The 21,935-nt window shown below is 33.0% G+C and overlaps 2 protein-coding genes across 3 annotated transcripts in view; one reads left to right on the top strand and one right to left on the bottom strand.

The window, feature by feature from the left end:
- Positions 1-6,402, top strand: part of ppp1r16a (protein phosphatase 1, regulatory subunit 16A) — a 29,348-nt gene extending 22,946 nt beyond the window's left edge. The window contains exon 11 of the mRNA XM_051125117.1: positions 1,369-6,402. Coding sequence (XP_050981074.1) covers positions 1,369-1,854 — 486 coding nt within the window. The 3' untranslated portion in view covers positions 1,855-6,402. The remainder of the gene's footprint in view (positions 1-1,368) is intronic.
- A 732-nt stretch (positions 6,403-7,134) lies between these two features.
- Positions 7,135-21,935, bottom strand: part of adam11 (ADAM metallopeptidase domain 11) — a 56,148-nt gene continuing 41,347 nt past the window's right edge. Inside the window, exons 21-27 of one of the 2 annotated variants that reach the window (XM_051124317.1) lie at positions 21,003-21,108; positions 20,761-20,880; positions 20,140-20,308; positions 19,468-19,582; positions 15,976-16,066; positions 13,413-13,430; positions 7,135-11,964 (exon numbers count right to left, since the gene is read on the bottom strand). In XM_051124317.1, the coding sequence (XP_050980274.1) occupies positions 11,949-11,964; positions 13,413-13,430; positions 15,976-16,066; positions 19,468-19,582; positions 20,140-20,308; positions 20,761-20,880; positions 21,003-21,108 (635 nt within the window). In that variant the 3' untranslated portion in view covers positions 7,135-11,948. Of the gene's footprint in view, positions 11,965-12,037; positions 13,431-15,975; positions 16,067-19,467; positions 19,583-20,139; positions 20,309-20,760; positions 20,881-21,002; positions 21,109-21,935 lie in introns of those variants that run through there. The other variant, XM_051124315.1, reaches the window with a different exon arrangement.

The raw sequence follows: 21,935 nt of genomic DNA, 5'->3' as shown, positions 1-21,935 counted from the left end.
TATTATGTAGAGATGCTTCCAACAGAAGCTTATCAAAAGAGTTTCGATTCATTTCAAGAACTTCACTAAAGAAGTTCTTTAGAAAGTTAAAGAAGGACAAAAAATTACAGATAATTTACTCACCTCCTTGTCATCCAAGATGTTCTTATGTTTCTTTCTTTAGTCGATAAGAAATTATGTTTCTTGAGGAAAAAATTTCAGGAATTATCTTCATATAGTGGACTTCAATGGTGCCCCCAAAATTGAACTTCCAAAATGCAGTTTAAATGCAGCTTCAAATGGCTCTAAATGATCCCAGAAACGATTTAAACGGTCTTATCTAGCACAACGATCAGTTATTTTCTAAACATATTGACAATATGTATACTTTTTAACCTCAAATGCTCGTCTCGTCTAGGTCTGCGTTTTTTTTTTTCTGGGTCAATACGGTCAGTTAGGGTATGTCGAAAAATCCCCAACTTCAAAATCGTCATACTTTGCTGCAGAAGTACCGACCCAGTGTTTACAAAGTGAACATGCAGAGAAGATCAAACGCCCTTTACAAAAAAAGTTAAAACACCTACTCTAACTGTATTGACCCGGACAGACTTTGCATGGGCACCACAGAGACAAGACAAGACCAGCATTTGAGGTTAAAAAGTATATAAGTTGCCAAGTTTTTTCGAAAATGACCAATCGTTTCGCTATATAAGACCCTTCCTCCTCGGCTCGTTTAGAGCCATTTGAAGCTGCATTTAAACTGCATTTTGGAAGTTCAGATTTGGGGGCACCATTGAAGTCCACTACATGGAGAGAAATTCTAGAATGTTTTCCTCACAAAACATAATTTCTTTACAACTGAAGAAAGAAAGACACAAACATCTTGGATGACAAGGGGGTGAGTAAATTATCTGTAAATGTTTGCTCTGGAACTGAACTTCTCCTTTAATCATTCAGCAAATGATTTAGCCCATAAATGACTAATTAGCTTATATCTTAGGAAAACAATGTCCAGACTTCACTAAGTTTGGTGAGAATGGACAAAAGGACATTTTGAGGAAATGTGCCAAATTTCATAAGTTTTCATTGCCAGGCAGTGATGTAACTAAAGAACAACCCTAATTGAACAATGTGTTGGCCGAAATATAACTGTGCAGTATACACAGGATCAAAATAATCTTTTTTTTAATCTACACAGTCAGTTTTTGTAATAATTTCCATTTCCCAACTGCTGAAAATTCCTGATTATGGCTATATTGAGTTTAATGATTTTGCAAAGAGTAGAATGAAACCACAAACTAATCTTGATTTGTTGAGAGTCTCAATTCTGTTTTTGTGTCTTGACTATCCTTGGTGAATTTTCTTGTACTTGTCCCTCCTTTGGTTTAGGTGTCCGGCTCTAATGCAACCCCTGTTCCTCCATTAGAGCTCGGCGAGGTGGAAAACGGAGCTCAAGTTTTGGGCAACGGCAGCACAGCCTCATTTTCTTCCTCACTTCCAGGAGAACTCCAGGGCGGGGGCCGCATGGATCGCAGCGCCTCATATCAGCTCACTCCAGCTTCGGCTTCTTCCGGCGGGGACAGCATGAGCAGAGAGAGATCTCACCACACACTCGCAGATCTCAAGCGACAGAGAGCAGCGGCTAAACTACATAAACATCCAGCACCTCCTTTACCTCTTTCTGCAGATCCTCAAGATGAGGTCGTCCCTGAAGAACCCCAGCAACCCCTGGAGCCCTCTGAATCAGTACAACAGGATGTGTCCCCCAGTGCAGTGTACTTTACCCAAGCTAGTGGAGATCCACCTCTACTGAAGCTGAGAGCACCAGAAGAGGAAACGAATAATACTAAAGAACCATGCTGTGGACTCATGTAGAAGCAGCCGACGAACATGTTTGGTTTCATGCAGTTCTTGAGTACTACGTGGACAAACTAAAATTGTCAGGCAGGTACGTGGAAATGAGTTTTATGTCCAAGTCACGCTTTCTCTCACAATGGCACATGAACTGAGTGAGCTTATTTTACAACTTTCCAAGTGGAAAACATAAGAAATCAGAAAAAAAAGAAGACCAAAGCTCCCACATTTGCATAAATTTTGTGGATTAATTGAATTTTTTGCTGTATTTCACTTAAGCTCATATAGTTTTTTTTTTTTTTTTTTTTTTTTTTTTTTTTTAAGTTGTTATGGTCATTAAAGTTTCTAAGTATTTACTCTGTTCAATGCATAGAGAAAAAACTGACACTGAGCACTTTACTTGACCGAACCTTCAACAATCCTTATAGCTTTGATGGATATATTTGTAGAAGTATACTGATCACCAAAAAAGCACATTTGAATTGCACTGATCAAAATAAAATTTCATTAGCGGTTTTGCTGCAGTCTTACAACTAGCACACTTGCTCTTGTTCTTCATTCATACATGGTTGCACCATTTCATAATGCTTACTGCTTTCAGCCTCATATCCCAGCATCTATCTACATTGTTTATTGCCTTTGAGATCGAACTTAAGCTAATTTTAATGTAAATAAATAGTTTGCACAGAGGTGATTGTGCCTTCAGATTAGTTTTTCTTCTCATTAGCATAAAAGCAGCATTTTTTTTCACCCTTTTTTGTTCATCACACTTTGTTGTAATGTATGGAAGCCCGTTTCTGCCAATAAAAAATAAAAAAGCTTATTGCAACTTTTTATCTCACAATTCTGACTTTTTTTCTCAGAGTTGCGTAATACAAACTTGCAATTCAGAATTTTTTTTTCTCAGAATTGCGTGATATAAACTCACAATTGCGAGAAATAAAGTCAGAATTGCAATTCTGGGTGTGTTCACACTTGTAGTTCGGTTCATTTGGTCCGGACCAAAAAGGAAAATTATACTATTGGTCCTGGTCCGCTTAGCGTTCACACTGGCATTTTTCGACTGCGAACCTAAAGATACCGAACCTAAAGGCATAGTTATACGTTCACAACCTGATTGGTCGGGTTGAATGATGTATATTTCGTGACGGAACTCACCGAACACCACAAACAAAAAGAAAAGGTACGTTCGTCGTAAGTCGACTACAACTAATGCCGTCTGCTGGACTAAGCGTGCTCATTGTTGCGTGTATATGATTTTATTTTCACCACCTGCAACCTCACAAAGAGCTCATAAAAGGCACTTTACATCCTCGTTGCTCCACGTTTGCCCTCTGCTCGTTTTGTTTTGGATACACCGCTTGTTCCCTTTGTGAAATCATGTCACATAGTGTCACATCTTGTCAGTACTTCCTGTTTTTGGTTCATTTAGAAGTATTTGGTTCATATTTCAGTCGAACTGCACAAGAGTTTGTTTGGAAGGGGAGCAAGACCCATATTTTTAGCGGCATATTTTCCAACTCTGGTGCGGTTCGATTGAAATATGAACACCTTTGGTGCACACTAGGGTTCGACTGGGAGCATTCACACTTACTCAAATGAACCGCACTAACAGAGCCCTCTGAGGGAAAAAAAAAAAAAAGTCAGAATTGCGAGTTTATATACTTTATAAAGTAATTTTGAGGGGGAAAAGACTGATATGTTTTCAAAATTCCGAGTTTATATCTCACAATTCTGACATAATAACTCGCAGTTGAGTGGTATAAAGTCAGATTTGCAAAATATAAACTCGCAATTCTAAGAAAAAAAGTCACAATTGCAAGATATTAACTCAGATTTGTGAGTATTCTGACTTCATTTCTAAGAAATGTGAGTTTTGTCTCACAATTCTAAAAAAAAAAGTGTCAGTTGCAAGATAAAAAGTCGCAATTAACTTTTTAATTTTTTTTATTCAGTGGCGGAAACGGCTTCCATAGTAATGAGTCAAATAGATGCAATAAAACCAAAATGAAAAATACAGCAAATACTTTTTGGTCTGAATACTCTCTGGCAATTTGGTGTAGATCATCAAATTCAAACACCTAATTTTCTTATTTGTTTAAAAACGGAAAATAAGAATTCAACTTGATTTTTTTTTTTTTTTTTTTTTTTTTTTTTTTCTTCTTCTTCTTTTTCTTTGTTCCTCTACAGTTAAAGAGTTTACAGCTTTAATATTTTACTCATATAGTGGATAGTAAATTAGTAGCTGGGTTCAAATTTCTTTAATAATTTAAAGCGTTGAGAGTTAGTTTTCTAAACATATTCCAAAATATTATTTGTAACATTCAGTCAGACTAATTATTCTAATCTTAATATATCAAGATTAGAATAATTACGATTATAGGATTATATCTAAGAATTAAATTTTTTTTTTTAATTCTCATTTTTCCAGTAAAATGGACAGAAGGTCTGCAGACCAAAAATCTTTATTTCTTTGGTTTTATTGCATTTTCGATTGGTGCATTGGAGCAAAGTATGATGAAAAAGTGAAAAACTGATAGGCCCTTTTTTTTTTCTTTTTTTTTTTGCTTCAGGATGGTTGAAATCATGATGAATGGTTTATACATTTTTTCAATTTTGAATTTAAATTATCTGAAGGTACATATAGCAACAGACTACATTGTTGCCAGGATCAAATTAAAACCTTAAACTACTACTCCATCATTCAGTCTATTCCTTTTTTCTTTTTTAACCATTCTGCGAAAAAAAAAAAAAAAAAAAAAAAAAACTCACTCCCAAAAGACATATATGCATCTTTATTTTATAGAGATTGCGTAGATTGTTTTTTTTATTGTTTAGAAATGGTCAAATAAATAAATGTATAAATATATAAATACATTTTTATTTATAAAAATAAAATATAAATATATGAAATATTGTTGCTCCTGATTTGCTTCTGCCACAGAAACATTTAATTAATTGCAAATGAGAGCAACTTTAAATTAAAGAAACTTATACATAATGTGTGCAAAATAACCTAGATATTTTAAGAAACTACAGCTGTATGATCATAAAAATATGAATGCCTTTTGAGTCAGTGTATTGACGCCAAATGTTTCTCAAGGAAAGCAGTAAATTGATTCTTTTTTTGCACCTGTATATTAACTGTAAAGCATGCTAGAATTTAAATAGAACATTAACATATATTAAAATCCTAATTGTTTCTCATTTTCAATGTTTTTAGTGAACTAAGAAAAATGAGGAAAATAAGCTTGTATCTGCACGTGTTAGAACCATTAAAGATCTTCTGTATTTCATTTCTAGTTTAAAAAAAAGGAAAAATGAATGGATGCAAAAGTACAGGGACAACAGAATGTCAACAGTTTATTTAAAGATATGGTGTAAGTCACTGGTTAAGCTGTTTAGTGAGTTTTATGTTTTTTCTTACGATGGGTTTTGCTCAGTATTCAGTGAGATTTAAATGAAATGAGTGATGGCAACGCTATTTTCATAAAGATTGGCGTAAATAGATAGTTGACTTTCAAAATATCTCAAGTTTAATACTATTTACAAGAAGATTAACTTAACATCTAATAGCTTTGTGTAAATAATGAACATTTATTTTTCCATTAATGCACATGCATTTGCACTTGCAGGTGTAAAATGTTATTTTGCACCTTGTTTACCTGTTCTGATCACATCAAGTGCTTTAGTTCTGTTTTGTTGGTCCAGTCTTAAAATGTCAAGAAAATGTGTCAGTGTCCTAAATGCAACTACAAAAGTTTTGTTCTATGAGGTTTGGCTTGGTTGATTTTTTTTTTTTTTTTTTTTTTTTTTTGTCCTAAATAATAATAATAATAATAATAACAATTTAGCAACATCCACTCTTTGTCTTACATGCATATGCATAACTTTAACCAGTGGAGTCTCTTTTTGTTTCAAGCTATGGTCTGTAAAAATGCTTTTATTGATTTCATTGATTTTTATTTATTTTTTTATTATTATTATTTATTTAATGAACTTTGTAAACAGTTTGTGTGATGATGTTTTAGATGTGTTAGGATGTATAGACAATGAAATACAGATGATAAATGACATTATTGAGATTACATGATTACATTTCACATTTATCAAATATCCTGATTAATTGGGAGTTATCTGTAAGCAACTTTATATTCTAGAACACTGTATAAAGTGATATTCCATAATGTGACAGTAACTTGACACTACAAAAAACTGAGCTGAGTAATTTCCTCTATACGTGCAATCGTCCATTTGGAAGTCTAGATTTAGTATAAACTGATAAACTCTTTTCAGGGTTATTTATTTAGACATTTTTTGTATATTTGAACTTAAAATGTCTCTGGACTTTGTAATCTGAACTCTACCATGGAACACTTGCAAATATCTCATCTTGACATGCAGTGTGTACTAGCACTTTTTTTAAATGGTAAAATGCCTTAAATGTAAAATTCCATGATTTTGGACATCCGTTTTGTACATTTCTATGTCATCTACTTCCGCTGTTAAATTTAACACTGATGTCTGTAAATATATTGAGAGAATAAACCAGGTTTGAATAAAGTGCACTTGCATACTGAAATTGTTCTAATTCATTTCTTGAGAAATGATTCCTCTCTGGTTTTTCAAAAAAATCTTCTCATTTGTATTAAAAAGCGGTAGAGGTTGTGATCGATCAAACTAGAATAGTTCCTGGAAACCCACAATCCATAAATTTTAAAGTCTTGCAGTCAATAGTCTAAACGAAGTACACCATGTCACATGACTTCTCCAACAACTCCTTCAGTCCTTATCTAAAATCTTTTTTTACCTGAACGTTGGAGTCTAAGACCGTGATTACACAATGAGGCTATAAAAGCAGCCTAGTGAGTAGATGAGCTGAATTCTCCTCCCCTTATTCAGGAGACCCTCCCACTAATTATCATAAGTCTTCAGTGATTGGCTCACCAGGAAAGGTCAATAAAAAGAGCTGAGTGGGACTAAAGAAAGGTGGCTTTTCCACATACTTCAAACAGTTTATTAAAAACAATGCAAGAAATGTTCAAGTCTTTATTTATTTAAGCTTAATAACTTGCAAGTGTCTTGTCAACATTCCCAGTGTTTTCTTTTCAAGATTAAAAAAAGAATTACATTGCATCTCGTCTCTGAGAAAGGGAACAAAAATGATTTGTTTTCAACATTTCACTCACACGCATGCTGAGTAGAATCTATTTTTATATGGCAATTGAGAGGACGAAATCAATGATGTGTCTACCTCTCCTTCATTCAGTTCATTTAAGCTTCAGGTGAGCTATTACAATATTTACACACAGTCTCACACCCCCGGAAGACATTTCTCCAGGAATCCTTTTGTTTTTATGGCAGTTGTTATACACAAATATACAATAAAACATTGCTACTCTTGAATACTCTTGAAGTTGTATAACTACATATTGATACACAGTAGATACTTGTATTTGTGAAATTTGACAAATCATGACAAAAAATTGTGTCTAGTACATTTGTTTTTTGTTACAAATACATTTAGACCTTTGCATACAGACAATAATAATATACATAAAAGAAACATTGTTCTGCTCTGTTGCTGTTGGCATGAATTTCATCGTTTACACCTGATACATTCGAAGTTCTCTTCTGAAACGTTAGTGACAAACATTTTTTTTTTTTTCAAAACAAGCTTTGATTTGCTGGCAGCATGTTCATTATAATATAACAAATCATCAAGCAAGTCGTGGAAAGAAGAAAACTGCTGTTACATTTTCTGGGATGTTTTTTTTTTTCCTACCACAGTGCTAATTGACGTTAATGAGATGTTAATTACAAACCACCGGAAACGAGATAGTGTTGCATCATTGAGGAAAATTCTTATTTGCAGTGAGCTTTAGCTGAACCTGATTACTCGGATATCAGTCTATCAGTCAAACAGACTGAAAATTACTACAAAGCATAATATTTTCCATAATAACTCTTTAGAAATCTATAGTTTAAAATTCACACCAAAGGATAAAATTGCTAAAACACTGAAACTCAGTGGATGAAATACACAGTGACTGGAATGAAATGTTGGAATGTGACTGAAGGCAATATATTTAAAATATCGTATCAGCTACGTTAATAGATTGTCCTCAATAATTCCTCTCAGCATCTATCAAGTTGATGGTTTGTTAACACAAGCGTTTCAGTGGCCCAAAAACATGCAAACCAAACTATCAAATGGCTAAAACCGAGGGCTTCCCTCAAGATTTCCCGTTCACATTGCAACAATACGGAACATAGTAAATAGATAAATTCACCCGGTGAGAATGTGTGTCATTCTTTGGAATCTTGCACATGCGTTATATTTGGTGTAGATGTGTGATCATGTTTTTAAAGGATCCGTTATATTTACATTATCAGAGAATACATGACCGTAAATGTACTTTAGGAAAGAGTTATATACATATACTATGTATATATACTTTGGGCAGTGTGTGTGTAATATATCTGACCCAAAGTCTCTAACTTTAATTATGCTAATACTGTGTTTAGACCCAATTTTTGGCTGTACTGTAATTCATAACATTACGCATGAGCACATTTACCACTAAAGTAACTTTTAGAACAGGCTGATCATTGGTGAATGTAACTCTGCTGAAATATTAAGGTAGTTTTGAAGGCACAAGAAAATATGAGAAAACAACAAATATTGCTAATTTATCGTGACTTGATTCTACTAAAAGCAAAAGTTGCATGGATACTTTTTAAAATTATTGTTATGAGACAATATTTGCAAACATGTGGCCAGGTGTATGGTTTATATGGAAAAGCACACACATTCCTGCTGATCAGATAGCTATTTTAAATCTCTGAAGAATTTTCCAAACTCTTTAAACTAAGTATCCACTGTGTACTAACTTTATTTCACTCACTGGCTCATTCCTCCATACCTTTATTAATTTTTAAAAGTTGAAGAGCTTGAAAATGCTTAAGTTGTAATTAAAGGAAGTCATTCTATAAAAAGGTATATTAGACTTCTACAAATATGCTCTGGCTAGACTCAGTTTCTTAAACTTTATTCAGTATAGTTAGTATACAACGGCATTAGCAGCTCTCCATTATGCCTTGGAAAAAAGAGCTAAAGTTAGCCAGGAGAGACTGCAGGTTAGCTGACATAAGGGTGGCAAAAATTGTTCAAAATACTGTATATAATGCACACTTTTAATTACAATTCTAATTGAATCAATCTGAACATCAAAGAATTCTTCAAATCTATTGTTAATACTTATTGTTTTCCAACTATTTCTGAAGGATAATGTAATTTAAGAACTGGATTTTGTTAGTTAAAGGGATATTATAAAAGTCTAATAAAAAGTCTAATTTCCATCTGTACAATTTTGGTTTGAAATTTAGCATCTGACATAATGGTGACATGAAAATTACCCATTCTGTGTGTAAATAAAACGCTGCCTCAGAGCCTTAAATTTAACTGATGTCAGTACATTCAGTAGGTGTCTTGTTTTCTGCTGGCTGTGTACGAGAATAAGTAGCATGGAGTTGATATGCTGTTTCCTGTGATTGTGATTTATGTGTAGGGTCATTTCTGGTATTCGGTGCCTCTTGTGTCCCCAGGAAAAATCATGAGCTTAATGCCTGAAATGCCAGATACACATTTTAAATAGACAAATTGACACAGTTTTTTTTTTTTTAAATATACACAATGCCCATACATTATATTTAAAAGTCTTTTAAACTGTTGTTTGATTGTTCCTAACAGGGAGACATTTGTTTCAGAAATGCTTTATTTTGATAGTCCACTTTGACAGACTATAAGTAACTTAAGTACTTGTCAACTTATTCTACTAACCTTAACCCTTACCCTAACCTAGTATTCTACTAATACACTAATGAGGATTAGTTGACATAATTGCAAAGTCACTTGTAGTTAGTATAATGTCTGGACTATCAAGTGTAAACAATTCATTTTCCTGAACTTGACCTAAATCACTTTTTAATCATTTTATGTCTCCTTATGATTATACAAAATTTATTAAAAAAAAAAAAATTAAAAAACATTTTCTCATTTTAGATGTTCAAAAGTACGGAATATCAGAAATGACCCAGTTAATACAAATGTTTTTCCTCTAAAGTCTTGCTTACTTCTGAATGTAATTCTAATTTGGAAATGTTTGAAACATAAATATTGTATGCCCATAAAATAGAAAAACAAAACTATCAATATTTAAGTGTTATTGGTAACACTTTAAATTAAGGTTCATTAGTTAAATTTAGTTATCACGAACTAACAATGAACGACTGTATTTTCATTAGCTAACATTAACAAAGATTAATAACTACATGTAATAAATGTAATGTTCATTGTTCATACGTGTTAATTAATATATTAAATAATATTAACTAATGGAACCTTATTGTAAACTTACCAAAATGGTAACACTTTACAATAAGGTTCAATACTGCTACGGCATTTATTAATCTTAGTTAATGGTAATTTCAGGATTTACTAATGCATTATTAAATCACAAGTTGTGTTTGTTATCACTAGTTAATGTGCTGTGAACTAACAAACAAACAATGAAAGGATTAACTAACAAATTTAAGTTTATAAATTAACAAAAATTAATAAATAGTGTAAAAATTTATTGTTCATTGTTCTTTTTCATTTAATGCTTTACATATGTTAACAAATGACACCTTATTGTAAAGTGTTACCAGTAAATTAAATTAAAAGTAAATTTAAAGTGCAATTGCACCATTTGAAATGATAAAACCTTGATACACACTGATACGTGTCAGTATAAAGTCCAATAGCACTGACATCAGCCAGCGATTGGAAATACGATTTTGACTATTGTGGTTTTGTATGTGGTTTTACCCATTACTGACTATATATCAGTGTCAGTACAATGTTGTTTTAATTCCCAAAAATGTATTTGTGCTTATGCTGACTGTGTTGTTTATTTCTACAGTCAGAGGGCAAAACAGTGCTGTCATATACATTATATACATATTTATCCTCAGCTCAGTGCATTCAAACAGTGTTCCACTTATGCTTAAAATTTACAAATGATTTATAATACATATTTTACTAAAATTACCTTGCCTTGCCTCACTCAGCAATGTGCTTATGAAAAGTATAACTACATTTAACACATACAAGCAATGCCTTATTTTTTGTTATGTAAAAGTACATTCATATGGTTATGCATGTTAACTATTATAGATGGTAGTAAAAGCAGCAAGATTATAGATATCAGACTAGCATGAGGGTAAACATGGAATGCTAGCAGACATTCCATTGAAAGACAATACATTGTTTTGGGATTTCCACTGGGACATCCGTAAATATTTCCTCCAAAATGTTTGGAAAAGACAAGACTATGTCTATCTGCATGGAACGAGGGTACTTAAAAATCTAGGTTTTCAGTGCTAAAATTACTTATTTTAGCATCAATAATCATAATAATAATAATAATAATAATAATAATAATAATAATAATAATAAGGTTTGAAATGGTCATGCATAGTGACTGTTGTGATTAATGTGGTAGCTCTCTGATTAGGACCACTATTAGTAAATTAAAATTTGTAATAATTAAATTGTACCAAAAAAATGTAACAAAAAAAATTCAGACTTGATTTATCTACCTGAAGTGAAGTGTGTCAAGGCGCCATGTTTGAATATGCAGAATGTATCTGTATATAGCGCACAAGCTGGATTGACTATCTTCATGGTGCTTTTTTGGTCCTCTTTTGGAACACAACAGTATGAACTTCCTGCTAACAACTCTTTTTGTGCTCCATGAAAAAAGTCATACGGGTTTGAAATGACACGAGGGTGAGTAAATTGTGACTTTTTCCATTTCTGTGCTGGGTTTAAAGGGTCAAAACCCATTACAAATAACATCAGTAAAACTGAAATCAGTTTTAAAACGTTACCATGGGATGTACTGGAGTGTTTCTAGGCAACAGGTGACAGGCAGTAACAGGAAGTCAGAAAGACAGGACAGAGTGACACTGGAGTTTGGTGAGAGAGTGGAAGACATCTGTAGTTTCTTCTGTTTCCCTCAAAGTTTAAAGAACACAGTGCAGAAGCACGGGAGAGCAGACAGCATGCTTTATCCCCCTCCAGATCTGAGGAATAGACACAGAAGGGAGGGAAAATAAAGGAAGAGAAACAATCTGTTAAATGATACAACTCACTGAACATTGTTTATATTCTTTATTTGCCTATAAAATGAAGGTCATATGAGTAACTTCTAATCAAGTAGTCACTGAAGCAATTATGTGATTGTAATGGCAAGGGTCATTCCTATTCTGCAGTTAGAAAGAAAAATGAATATACTTAATATTATATACTGAAAATAATATGTAACCGTTGCTCACTGAGGAATTTAGATTTTTATTTTTGTAAAAGGATTTAAGAATACTTCTAACAGAATACAAAGTGAATCTGAAGAGACAGGAAAATGCCTAACAAATTATTACAAATTTAAACGATTTTCCCAAAATGTTTTCATTAGAGAATGAAAAAATGGTGAAACATGCAATATTTCTTAATAAACTGGTATAAATTGGTAAAAATGTATTTTATAGCATCCATTTTTTTAAATTGTAAGTTATTATAAAGTACTACATAACAGGAATGACTTGCCACATTAATTAATTTATTTATTTATGTATTTATTTATATTCTTCAAATAATAATTAAATGTATTATTCAAATTTTTTAGCAAACATGAATCAAGCGCTCATGAAGAGCAACTGTCAAATCAGAGAAAGTTAAACACTGAGGGCCTGGTATTTAAAAAAACTGATGTTAAAATGACTAAAAATAAATCTGAGCTTATTGCATAGCACAGTTAACACATTTGGTAAATATAGGCAAAACAGGCTGTGAAATTATCATTATTAATATTATTGATATAGTGTGTCAATTCACAAAAATCTAGCTTTTAACTGATGTGAATCAATCGATGAGAAAATAAATATTTATTAAATATTTATGAACTTTTTTCAAAAAAATGTTTTTTTCAAAAGTTACTGATACCTCAAGAAATTCTCATGAGTAAAAATCTAACAGAAGTACGCAAGTGACTTATATACCATTTGAGAAGAAGGCTGTATTAACCTCAACAATGTACAATAAAATCTGAATTTTAAAGTGACAAGATATTTGATATAAAATCATACTCAATTAGTGCATATTAATAGAATTTGACAAAAATAATATTATAATAAATACCAACTAAACTGGTCTTTTCATACAAAATAATTTTTCAAATATATTTCCATACCTAAGTTAAACATGCCAATGTCATTGCATTGGTAATCCGATAAGTTTAATCCGATAACCATGTAATGAAGTTTGGGAACAATTGTGATTGTGTATTGATTGATGTATTGAAATGAATCTGTAGTTAGCGTATTGCAAACATTAATAAATAGATAAATAAATAAAACTTAGAGAAACTAAATGGGCAGGCGAAAACGTGAAAACAGCTGGTGTAATGTGTGCTGGGTGGACATGGGACATGGGATGAGTATGACATCACATCATGTCTTGTTGGGCAGGGTCATACCTTCCTCTTCTGATATTTCTGTATTCAAGAAACAAAAACAGAGAGAGAATAAATGACCTTAAATTATGCAAAATAAAATGTCACATTTAAAAACTTTGCTGTGTTTCCCAATAAAACAAGATCAAGACATGATTTACTGCAGCCTAAAAATAATAGGGCAATGCAATCATATAAAAACACCTTCCCTTTCTTTAAAGCCATATACTAATAAAGCAATAATAATTGATCACAAGTCATTTTTCATTTAGCAGGATTTCATGTCCAGACTAATGCAAAGTTTGAAATTAATAAAATATTTATTTATATATTTAAATGAATAACACTTTAATTGAATATATGTGCTTACATTATTTGAATGTGTTTGTGTATATTTTCATACTTTTATCCACTGGGATAATATCATTACATATTAGTGATATTATAGTATGATTTTTTTTTTTTTTTAAATCAGTTAATTGAAACAAACTGCCTGGAAAAAAACAGTTTGAGTAGAACTAACTATATTGCTTTTCTTTTGCAAATATGCTATCCAGTTTTAGCAGTGGATGTTGACATTGATGACACAACCGTTAAACAAAATGTTTTAAGCAGGGTAGAAAATTGCTACTTATTTCTAAATGATGACTGTTCTGTTGTAAAATACTAACATTACAACCACACAGATGGACAGGGTTGTATCAGGACTTTGCAATATACAGTCATGGCCAAAAATATCGGCACCTTTGTTATTCTGTCAGAAAATGCAAAACTTCTCTCAGAAAAATGTTCCAATTGCAAATGTTTTGGTATACACATGCTTATTGTTTTTGTTTGCACTGCAACAACAACAAGAAGAGTCAAAGTTGATAAAATTTCACACAGAACTCAAAAATGGACTGGACAAAATTATTGGCACCTTGTCAAAATTGTAAGAAATAATTGCTTTTCAAGCATGTGATGCTCCTGTAATTTGTATTTAGACACACCTGTGGCAAGTAACAGGTATGGGCAATATAGTAATCACACTTGCAACCAGTTAAAATGGAGAAAAGTTGACTCAACCTTTGTGTTGTGTCACACTGAGCATGGAGAAAAGAAAGAAGTTGTCTGTGGTTTTGAGAGAGAAAATTGTGGAAAAATATGGAGTCCATCTCCAGAGATCTTAATGTTCCTGTGTCCACTCTGTGCAATATCATCAAGAGGTTTACAGCCCATGGCACTGTAGCTAACCTCCCTGGATGTGGACGGAAGAGCAAAATGGTGGATAAAGAACCCTGATTAACTTCCAAACAAATTCAAGCTGATCTGCAGACACAGGGTACAACAGTGTCAGCTCGCACTATCCGTCACCATCTGAATGAAAAGGGATGCTATAGTAGGAGACCCAGGAGGACACCACTACTGACACAAAGACATAAAAGAAAAAGACTGGAGTTTACCAAAACTGTGACAAAACCACAATCCTTCTGTGGACAGATGAGACAAAAGTAGAGCTTTTTGGTAAAGGACATCATGGCACTGTTTACAGAAAAAGAAATGAGGCCTTTAAAGAAAAGAACACCATCCCTACAGTCAAACATGGATGTTTTGGGGTTGCTTTGCTGCTTCTATCACTGGATAGGCACAACGTAGTGGCCAGTGTCAGAAAGCTGCGTCTCCACTAGAGGTCATGGGTCTTCCAGCAGGACAATGACCTGAAACACACTTTAAAAAGCACTCAGAAATGGTTACAAACAAAGCACTGGAGAGTTCAGAAATGGCCAGCAATGAGTCCAGATCTGAATCCCATAGAACACCTGTGGAGAGATCTCAAAACAGCAGTTGGAAGAAGGCATCCTTCAAATCTGAATGACCTGGAGCAGTTTGCAAAAGGTGTAAGAAACTCGATTGATTTCAGTTATTTTTTCCAAAGGGGGTGATAGCAAATATTAAGTTAAGGGTGCCAATATTTTGTCCAGTGCATTTGACTTTTCTTCTCTGTTTTTTTGTGCTGTTCCAATGCAAAAAAAACAAAAAAAAAACAAACAAACAAAAAAAACATGTGAGTACCAAAACATTTGCAACTGCAACAATTTTCTGAGAGAAGAGTTGCATTTTCTGACAGAAAATGGCCATGACTGTACTTCTATTAGACCAACGAACATTAATTTGGGACGGTTTATACCATTATACCATACTACATTTGCCACAATTCTGAGAGTGACACACTGAAATTGTTTTGTTTTTAAGATTGTTAGCAGTATTTTATGCATTTCTGTACTTGACCATGTATTTAATCAGAGTTATCAGCACTTTACACTTCACTAGGGCGGAGGAAATATTTTAAGTGAGTTGCAGATGTTACAATGTGATACTCCGTGGTCAGGCTTACTTTGTTTGCTTTCTAGTCTCATGCTTTAGATTTTTTAGTTTTTTTTTAGAAACATTTATAGAAAAAAAAATGGGAAAAATACTACTAGAGCCAAGGCTGCTAAAAAAAAGCAGTAAGTCACTACTGTGCTCTATTACAGCTGAAATAAGAGGTGAAAGAGGAAAATGCTACTTCAACAGCTTTTTTTTCTTGCAGTAATTGTGGATGTCTTACTTAAAGCCCCAGCCTGTTCCTCCCAATACTATAGCTGCCAGCAGTATCGCTCCTGCTATAGAGCCAATAATGATGTTTGTACCACTTGGACCTGTGAACAGAGAAAAAGGATTTGTCACTGTATTTCAGTTATATTCTTATTATATATTTTTAATGGTGTCTTTTATTTTGTCATGTGCTTTCATTTTTAAGTTTAGTTTTTAGTCTAGTCTTGCTTCCCTTTTTCCTGTTTCCTTTATTAATTGGTTTAAGCTTTATTCCACAGTGGGCTCATGCTCTCTGGAGAGGGAGGCAGTGCCATCTTGTGGTAACATTTGGTTTGACACTTACAAATGAAGAACCCAGTGCCTCAAAGGGAACTGATGTCTCTTAAAGGAGTAGTTCACTTCCAGAACCCCCTTGTCATTTAAGATGTTCATGTCTTTCTTTCTTCAGTTGTAAAGAAATTGTTTTTTGAGGAAAACATTTCAGGATTTCTCTCCATAAAATGGACTTCTATGGTGCCCCCAAGGTCGAACTTCCAAAATGCAGCTTCAAAGGGCTCTAAACGATCCCAGCGAAGGAAGAAGGATCTGATTTAGCGAAACGGTCAGTTATTTTCTAAAAAATAATTACAATTTATGTACTTTTTAATCTCAAACGCTCATCTTGTCTAGGTCTGTGTGAACTCTGGTTCATGACAGTTAGGACATTTTGAAAAACTCCCATCTCATTTTCTCCTCAAACTTCAAAATTGCAACATCGCTGCAGAAGTACTGACCGAGTGTTTACAAAGTGAACATGCAAAGAAGGTGAAATGCCCTTTACAAACAAAAGGTAAAAACAGCGATGTAGGACGATTTTGAAGTTGGAGGAAAAAATTAGTTTTTCGAAATACCCCGTCATGAACCAGAATACACAGAGTTCAGGCAGACCTAGACAAGACAAGCATTTTAGGTAAAAAAAAGTATAGAAATTGTAATTTAGAATATAACTGATTGTTTCACTAGATAAGACCCTTCTTCCTCTGTCTTCTTCCTCTTATTTGAGCTTCTAACCTATCAGAATCTTAGAAATGACTAATGATCTTGCATATGTTTATAAGCCAATGGTTCCCTATAGATCTTGCATATGTTTATAAGCCAACTCCCCTATAGTAATTTTTTTCATGGCACCCACATAAATAAATGAAAGGTTTACACATGAGCACACAGCATGGGACTCACCAAAACTCAAATATTTTAAAAATGTGACAAAACGCCAGTTGCAAACCTACTGATAAGCTGCTCGACCCATTCGATTTCCATGCAGAATTCTCTGTTATACGGAAACCACAAAGGTTCAGTGCTAAAGCTAACTAAAACTGATTAAACAGCCTTAACCATGTAAACTGTAGTTTTGAGGTAAAATATAGTTGGAGAAAATCACACAACAATAATTAACATACATTGATGTAACATATGTAACATAAATAACATAACACCACCCCTATAGTTTACCTCACAGTTATAACATTGTAGAAATGTTGTGGTTTCAGCAGAAATGTATTTATTTTACATGTATTAACTTTTATTATTGTTATACTTTCATTACATATTTGGTATTATGTATAACAAAGTTGGTAACACTTTCTATGAAGTCCATATTTATAATACATTATAAGGGTATTCCTAAGGCATTATAATACATTTGCATTATGCATTATAAAAAACCTTATAATATGTTATATCATCTTATAAATAATTATAACAATTATGATACAATTATAATGCTTACACATTTGTGGTTATAACTTTTAAGATTATGATTATTTATAACACACAATGAACACCATATTAAATCTTATTTTACATTTATAATGGGCTATATATCTTGACATTATTTAAGATCTGCACAGTATCTTACTACATCTTTTAGGTGGTTAGGTGTGGAGTGTTCTCTGTGAGACTAATATTAATTTTGATGTGAGCTAGTTGCAAAAAATTGCAATGTTTATATGTTAGGTTACATTTTATTTTAATGCTCCCCTTAGTTTACTGACTATAGTCGACTATAAGCAACTTTGCAACTACATGTCTAACTCTCAGAGTATTAGTATGGCTTATGTTAAGGTTAGGGTAGGTAGAATGTTGATGTACTTGCCAAGTTACTTATAGTCAGCTTGTCTTTTGGGAACCATCAAAATAAAGTGTTAGCACATATTTAGCAGACATACTACTAATACTCCTACTAATACTGCTAGTTGACATAGTTGCAGAGTTACTGATCAACAGCTGACTAAAGGGTACCATCAAAATAATCAAATTGATATTACAATAAAAATAGTTCAAAGCAAATGTGTCATATTAAACATTCATCTGATTTAATCTTATGGCTGTTTGAGGGAAAAATATATTATTATTATAACTATACTTATAAGTGGTCAGTGATTGCATTAAGTAAAGTAGCATATTGCAAGATATGAGACTTATAATACATTATAACTATGAGAAATATAATTCATTGTAACTTAAGTGAATGCAACATGTTCATTGTGTGTTATAAATCATCATACTCTTAAGCTATAACTACAAATAAGTAAATATTATAATACATTAAAACTGTTCTTATGAATATTCATAAGATGATATAACATATTACAAGGTTTTTATAATGCATTATACATTGATTAAGAATACACTTATAATGTATTATAAATGTGGGCTTCATAGAAAGTGTTACCACAAGGTTTTATTTGTTAACATTAGTCAGATACATTAGATGAACTAACAATGAACTAATATGAACTAACAATTAAGAATGCTTCCACAGCATTTCTTAGTTAACATTAATTTCAGCATCTACTAATTCCTTTTAGAGATCCAAAGTTGTCAAAATCTGTTCATGCACCGTGTGCATGAACATGAACATTTTTATTAACTAACATTAAAAAGGTTAATAAATACTCTAAAATATGTTGCTCACTACTTAAGTTCATGTTAATCAATTCATTAACTAATGTTAACTAATTAGACCTTATTTTATATTAGTTTCAAAGTGTGTTTATATTTAATTTCCTTCTTTTTAACCATATAACCACTATAATGACTTAGTGGTTCAATGGAGTCCAAGATTTGAGCCCTAGCTGACCTAGGGCATTCTTTGCATATTCTCTCCATGTTGGTATTTATTTCAGAGGTAAATTAATACCAGTATGTTGGTATTTATTTCAGCTGGGCCCTTTCACATTGGTATTAATCGTACTCTTTAATTGAAGGAATGGGAAACAGGCCCATTTTTATGAACAATGTCAGTATGTATACAATGTAATTACACCTGTGTACCACCATATGTATCTCATTTTATTTCATATTTACTCCCTTTTAGAGCACTGTATGTTCATTTTGTGTTAAATAGACACATGGGGCCCTTAACATTGCCACTGAACATGCTAGTATTTCATTCCAAACACATGCAAAGAGATGCTGGACCAACTAAAACCCAAACGCCCGTCTGACTGAATGTGTTGTGAACCTTTGTACTTCTCAGGACCATCTGGAGGCTGGGGGTCTGGAATGGGGTCATACACACTGCAGTCCTTTCCAGTGTAGTCTGTATCACAGATACACTTCACCTCATTACTGCACGTCTGAGACAGAAAGAGACAAAGAATGTCTAGATAAGCCTAAATATGGGGGGGAAAATCTTGGCTCACACAAGATTCGTAGCATAGCAAAACTATATGGAACGTCAAAGATTTAATGATAAATACGGATGTAAGACAGTTTTATTAATCTATGTCACAAATGACTGCTTATTAAAATTTAGAAACTCCCATCAGATACTTTGACAACTGGGTATTTTTCACTTAAGACAATCGATTGTATCTTCATTGTTCATCTGAGTACTGTTTACTCTTGCTAACAGCAAAACTGACCATTGTCTGAATATCTTAAAGGATTAGTTCTATATATATATACTTCTATATAGTGAACTAACAGATATATCTGTATAGATAATAGATATATCTTTATTTGTGTTTCAAAGATGAATGAAAAATGTGAGGGTGACTAAACTATTCCTTTGAGAATGAGTCAAATGCACTTTTGTCAAAAGTACCAGTCTATGCTATGTGACAAACGCAGTCAAGCCCAAAACAGACATATGTGACTGCGATATTAGATTTTTCAAAGATGAACAGCTCACCCCATGATCAGAGCACACATGAGAAGCGGATGACCCGGGACAGGATGACAGGTTGAAAGTGGTGACCGCCAGACAGCGATGGTCCAGGCACATCATATTAGGACCACACGGCGTGCCGTCCTCCACATACCCGAGATCAGTGCCGTCTTCTAATACTGCATGACCCCCACTAAAAATACACAAACAACAGTGTTACACACAAACGCACACTGCAAAGCATGTTTATTTTCCAACGCACTCCTGAGGCAATTTGTAATTATTTTTTTTATAAATTTGTACAATCTCATCTGTATGTTTTCTGCTTATGCCCCACTGAAGGTTAGATTTACAGTTGGAAATAGTATAGTTCCATTCAAATCTTATACAAATTCATACAAAAACACCACCTTGTGAAGTACTGCATTTTCTCAGATGTAGTTAGTTTCATAAACTAAATGAACTATTTTTAATAGGACTATGTCTTAAAAACCACCCATGGTGTGAGATTCTGAAAAAGCAGAGACCAAATGCAGCAGCCAAAGTCCTAAATTCATCCTAACCAGCATCTTGTTTTCCAGTAAAAAAACAAAACAAAAACAAAACAAAATTAATTATACCAAAGAATGTAATGCATGCATTTACCGACAATCCAGGTACTTGTTCTGATGATAGATAGTGAGACTTGTGATTTCTCCATTTAAGTCTCCATACCGTGGTTTCGCTGTGATATTAGTGCACAATAAAAATCCACACAACACATCCCTGTGATAGAACACAGAAATAACAGTGGAAGACAGACAAAGAGAAAAAGAATAAACAAAGGGAGAAATAATGATATCACTGAAAAGGTTAAAATGGTGTTCTGGTTGTTTATTTATACTCACTGTTTATTGCACTGAATCCAGCTGTGTGAGCTGCTGTCCTGACCACAGTTGCCACGCTCTGTACCCTCAGTGTTCAGCTTCTCATAACACATGCGATCTGCTGCATCTAATGGAAAACACAGTCAAATAAACAGAGCTTTGTGCATGTGCAATTTTAGCATTAGAATTAATGCTGTCAATCAATTAAAAAAATTAACAATTAACTGTAATTTTTTTCTTAAATGAATCCTGATTAATCGCATTTAAAACCACCTAACATTAACATTTTTAAATATACTTTTATATTGCAAGAATTTCACATTTAATCTTTTTTGATCACACTTTAACTACAGCTTTTGCCTCAGTAAACTCCTAATTTGCTGCTTATTAATAGTTAGTAAGGTAGTTGTTAAATTCAGGTATTGGGTAGGATTATAATAAAGGATTAAGGATGTATAATATGGTCATACAGAATAAGACGTTAATATGTATCTAATAAGTACTAATAAACAGCCAATATGCTAGCAATATGCATGCTAATAAGCAACTAGTTAACAGTGAGAATTGGACCTTAAAAAAAAATGTTACCTATTTTTTTTTATGACTGAAGGTGAGTATTACTGATACCAACATTACTGATGTCTCTAGGAAATTGTTCGCCAGCGTTAATGTGCTAATTCTGACAGCACTAATTAGAATTAAACAAGAGATGTATACATTTGTTTATAGTGAAACTATACTGTATGCGTTCAGTAATGACTGCCCTGAATGTGGTTGAAACAGCATTTTTTTCTGTCTTAAAAAGTAGTGAATTATCCATTTTTCTATAAATTACTTAAAAAAAAGAACTTTGGAAATAATTTCAATTTGGTACCTTACTATAAAATACCCCAATACATTTACAGTAAAACTGCCAGCTGTAGTTGCAAGGTATCTGGTATTACAGGACAGCAT

The sequence above is a fragment of the Labeo rohita genome, chromosome 12 (assembly GCF_022985175.1).
Source record: "Labeo rohita strain BAU-BD-2019 chromosome 12, IGBB_LRoh.1.0, whole genome shotgun sequence".
Classification (NCBI taxonomy): domain Eukaryota; kingdom Metazoa; phylum Chordata; class Actinopteri; order Cypriniformes; family Cyprinidae; genus Labeo; species Labeo rohita.
The sequence above is the reverse complement of the archived record's forward strand: the minus strand, read 5'-3'. Positions and strand labels throughout refer to the sequence as shown.